This window comes from Suillus discolor (genome assembly GCF_016758755.1).
Source record: "Suillus discolor strain FC423 chromosome Unknown F5147scaffold_45, whole genome shotgun sequence".
In the NCBI taxonomy this organism is placed as follows: Eukaryota; Fungi; Basidiomycota; class Agaricomycetes; order Boletales; family Suillaceae; genus Suillus; species Suillus discolor.
Window position 1 is genome coordinate 146,049 of NW_024541292.1, and position 3,235 is coordinate 149,283.

The following is a 3,235-nucleotide window of genomic DNA, read 5'->3' on the forward strand; positions in this document are numbered from 1 at the left end:
GAATAGCGAGGAATAAATGAGCACATATTCACTGTTCCACTTACTGATGGCATTCAGATAAACTAATCAATCCTGGACCAGACATTGCAAGAATCATCTGAATTGATTACCGCCGTGTTCGCCACTTGAGAGCTGATGCATCAATAACCCGATAGAGGCGCGCTTATGTGTGACGACAAGTCTAATAAGGAATGGTAGCGGCACTAGGTACTGGAGTTAGAGGCTGGAGGACCAGGGATTATGGCGTGGATAGTATTTGTTGCATGTTGGCGGCTCAGAACAAGATCGATCAGCTGTGGCAGTGCGATTTCAATCAATTTGCAATCAATTGCGTTTTTGCCCTGTTATATTACATAAAATAGGCCATGCTTGCATTGGAACTGACTCAAATTCTGAAGTCTATATCAATATTATTAAAATATTATCATATCTACGTCGCATTTGCAAAACTTTGAGCTGTATTGCAATTAGGTCACGTGTATTGTAATGTCCAATTCAAGACTTATCTCAATCACCGGCTATTGCAATGAGGGTGGGAAATTTCCGACACATGCAGAATCATTCCAGAAGTAGAGCTGATCACGGTCAAATTGGCGGTCCAGCATGGGCTTACCCAAGCGAGCACCGCCACCGCGGCACATGAACCGCAACGTCAAAAAAGATGTGACCCCAGACAGCAACATTTCAAACCACAGATAGGCTCGGAAAATGCGCGAGAGGGCACCAGACGGGCTATGGACGCCATAGGCAGCAAAAATCGATGTTTTTGAGCTGCGAGAGAGCTCTGGATGGCTGCTGGATGGGGTGGAGGGTCCTGGGTGAGCACAATGCAAACCACCTGTGGGAGAATCCCGAGACGCTAACCGAGAGACTGCAAATTTCGCACATTAGGACCGTCAATTTTTCGTTTACACCCAGCTTCGGTCTTGGTGGCGACGCATCCTTCCCTCCTGCCAAAAAAACACGCTGCACGCTGATGTGCTGCAGATTGACAGTCCTCGTATTTACAGTCCCGGCTGGCTGCTATACCATACATGGTACTGCCACCACTGATGTATGCACACATACGCTACTAGTACTAGTGAGTACCTCCTCTTCTCGTTCAACTCCCGTCTCCTCCACACATAGCGGCTGTGCTTGTCAGCCTACTGATCTCAAATTATACTTCCAGCATCCTCATCGTCATGGGCATCAACGACCTGTGGGAGGCACATTCCCACTGTTCACTCGGCAGGTGCTGAAACTCACCCCATCATTTGTCAGGTGCTCGAGCCTGCCGCAACGACGGTGCCCCTCATCTCTCTCGCCATCCGGGGCCGATATGAGGGACCTGCCCCTCACTCGCCTTATATTGTAGGCGTGGATGCAAGGTTTGTGTTCGCTCGCTGTGTTCGATGGCAAACATTCTCACATTCTCATTTCTTGATTCTAGTGCATGGTTCAAACAATGCCAGCAGGGCAGGTGGCACCGTGCACATGCTCAGACAGGCCAGAATCCCGCCCTTCGAACATTTTTGAAATCAAATGGGGCCACAGAGTGTCTACCAACGACCATTGGATGGTCAAGCCCACCCAGCGCCTACTGAATGCATTCAACGTGCAGTGGATCATGGTGAGTTTTTTCTTTTTTTTCATTGTCATCTATATCAATCCTGGCTATCCAGACTGCCAGAGAAGCTGAGACACAGCTGGCACTGATGAATGGTGCCGGTGAAGGTACAACAATTCAGATGGTGAGTCTGAACAATGTTGGGTCTTGCAGAACCTAGCTGCTATTCGACCCTAAAGGGTTTCTGGACCAGGCTCAAGGCTCAGAGAAGAGGAAATATGATAGAAACTTGCTGAATACTCAGACTCATAGTAGAACTGGTGAAAAGGTAACTTGATTATGTAAGCTACAAAAGTGCAAACATAACACTAAGGTAAAAACAGTCTCTGCAAGCCCAGCCAGAAATGAATCCCTACACCGGTATTATTGATGCTGTCATGACAGATGACAGCGACTCATTTGTTTTTGGTGCTCAGACTGTCCTGCGCAAGTAAGATCTCTCATGTTCTCTTTCACATGCCCTGCTGACTCTTTTTAAGCTCGACATTTTCAATAGATTCGACTGTCAAATTGTATACAACGAGTGCCATTCAAGAGCACTCAGGAGCACGTTTCTTTATCATATCCCCCCGGACTCGTCACTTACTACATATCCCATCCATGCAGCGGCACACCATCAAATTTGCACTGTCTACCACTATATCCCTACCTAGCTGTTTCTACAGGTAACTTCAATCTCGCTCGGGCATTTGTCCAATAGTTTATGATTATAAACCATACATTCTCTTCTAATCTACTACTGTACACACAAGTATGCACTACATAATCTAATTGTCTTGTCTCCAACCCATGAACAGAGCGCTCAAGAGCTTCTCCAGCGCACCTGTAACCATTAACAGAGCACATCGGTACCTGGTGCAGGGATTTGGTGAGTCTTGGGGGCCGGACAGAGACGGCACATACGTATAATCATGAATGGAGTGCTCATGAGCTTCTCCAGCGCACCTGTAACCATTAACAGAGCATGTTGGTACCTGGTGCAGGGATTTGGTGAGTCTAGGGATCTGCACGGGTACGGGTAACCCGCACGGGTCACGGGTACGGTGTAGAGACTCATGCCTCTCATTGTGCAATATGGCAGTTTTCACTGGGGAGTACATGGCACGAACTTGTAGCATCACTCTGTGTGCTACCTGCAGCTATCTCTATATGAGGCGCAGCTTTCCCGCGCAATGCGCGCCATGCGCGCGTACCTTTCCCGCGCTTCACGATGTATATGCGCGCGCGCTTTCCCGCGCTTGAGCGCCCTATAGCGCCAGCCATCCGGAAGCATCCATCCACTGTCCACCAAGTTCCCTAGTGCGTATATTTCCATTTCTCACATTTGCTTATCGTTCCATCTTTATTTTTATCATGGACCCTTACTTACATATATCTTTACATACCTTACTCGGTAGCGCTTCGGCTCCGCATGACAGCGCTTAGGCACCATACTTAAGCGCCAGCAGTACATACTAACTTACTCTCCCACCAGAACGACAGAGGACTTACTGGTTACTACCCACTATTTACCTAGCAGAACATAGTAGAAATCTATTTGTTTACACCTCGCATCTCTCTTCTCTTGTCTTACATCATATCACCACTTAAGCAAACTCACTCTTACTCTCTCTCATATCTGTATAC

The 3,235-nt window shown here is 47.5% G+C and overlaps 2 protein-coding genes across 2 annotated transcripts; both read left to right on the forward strand.

The window, feature by feature from the left end:
- Positions 1-955: 955 nt before the first annotated feature.
- Positions 956-1,493, forward strand: F5147DRAFT_706518 (uncharacterized protein; the record flags this gene model as incomplete). The annotated part of the gene is given in 4 exon segments (XM_041437999.1): positions 956-1,081; positions 1,100-1,101; positions 1,174-1,370; positions 1,433-1,493. Coding segments are annotated over 3 exon segments (297 nt in total), but the record flags the coding sequence as incomplete, so codon positions are not given.
- Positions 1,437-2,479, forward strand: F5147DRAFT_706521 (uncharacterized protein). The gene is made up of 4 exons (XM_041438000.1): positions 1,437-1,612; positions 1,665-1,707; positions 1,967-2,039; positions 2,089-2,479. The coding sequence occupies exons 1-4, from the start codon at positions 1,448-1,450 to the stop codon at positions 2,276-2,278; spliced, it is 471 nt and encodes a 156-aa protein (XP_041290395.1). The 5' UTR covers positions 1,437-1,447; the 3' UTR covers positions 2,279-2,479.
- Positions 2,480-3,235: the final 756 nt, after the last annotated feature.

Excerpts from the sequence above, each read along its gene's own strand:
- F5147DRAFT_706521 (XM_041438000.1), top strand. The coding sequence starts at position 1,448 with ATGCCAGCAGGGCAGGTGGCACCGTGCACATGCTCAGACAGGCCAGAA. Across the intron at positions 1,708-1,966 it reads GCTGGCACTGATGAATGGTG|CCGGTATTATTGATGCTGTC; the intron begins CCGGTGAAGGTA and ends TGAATCCCTACA. Across the intron at positions 2,040-2,088 it reads GCTCAGACTGTCCTGCGCAA|CTCGACATTTTCAATAGATT; the intron begins GTAAGATCTCTC and ends ACTCTTTTTAAG.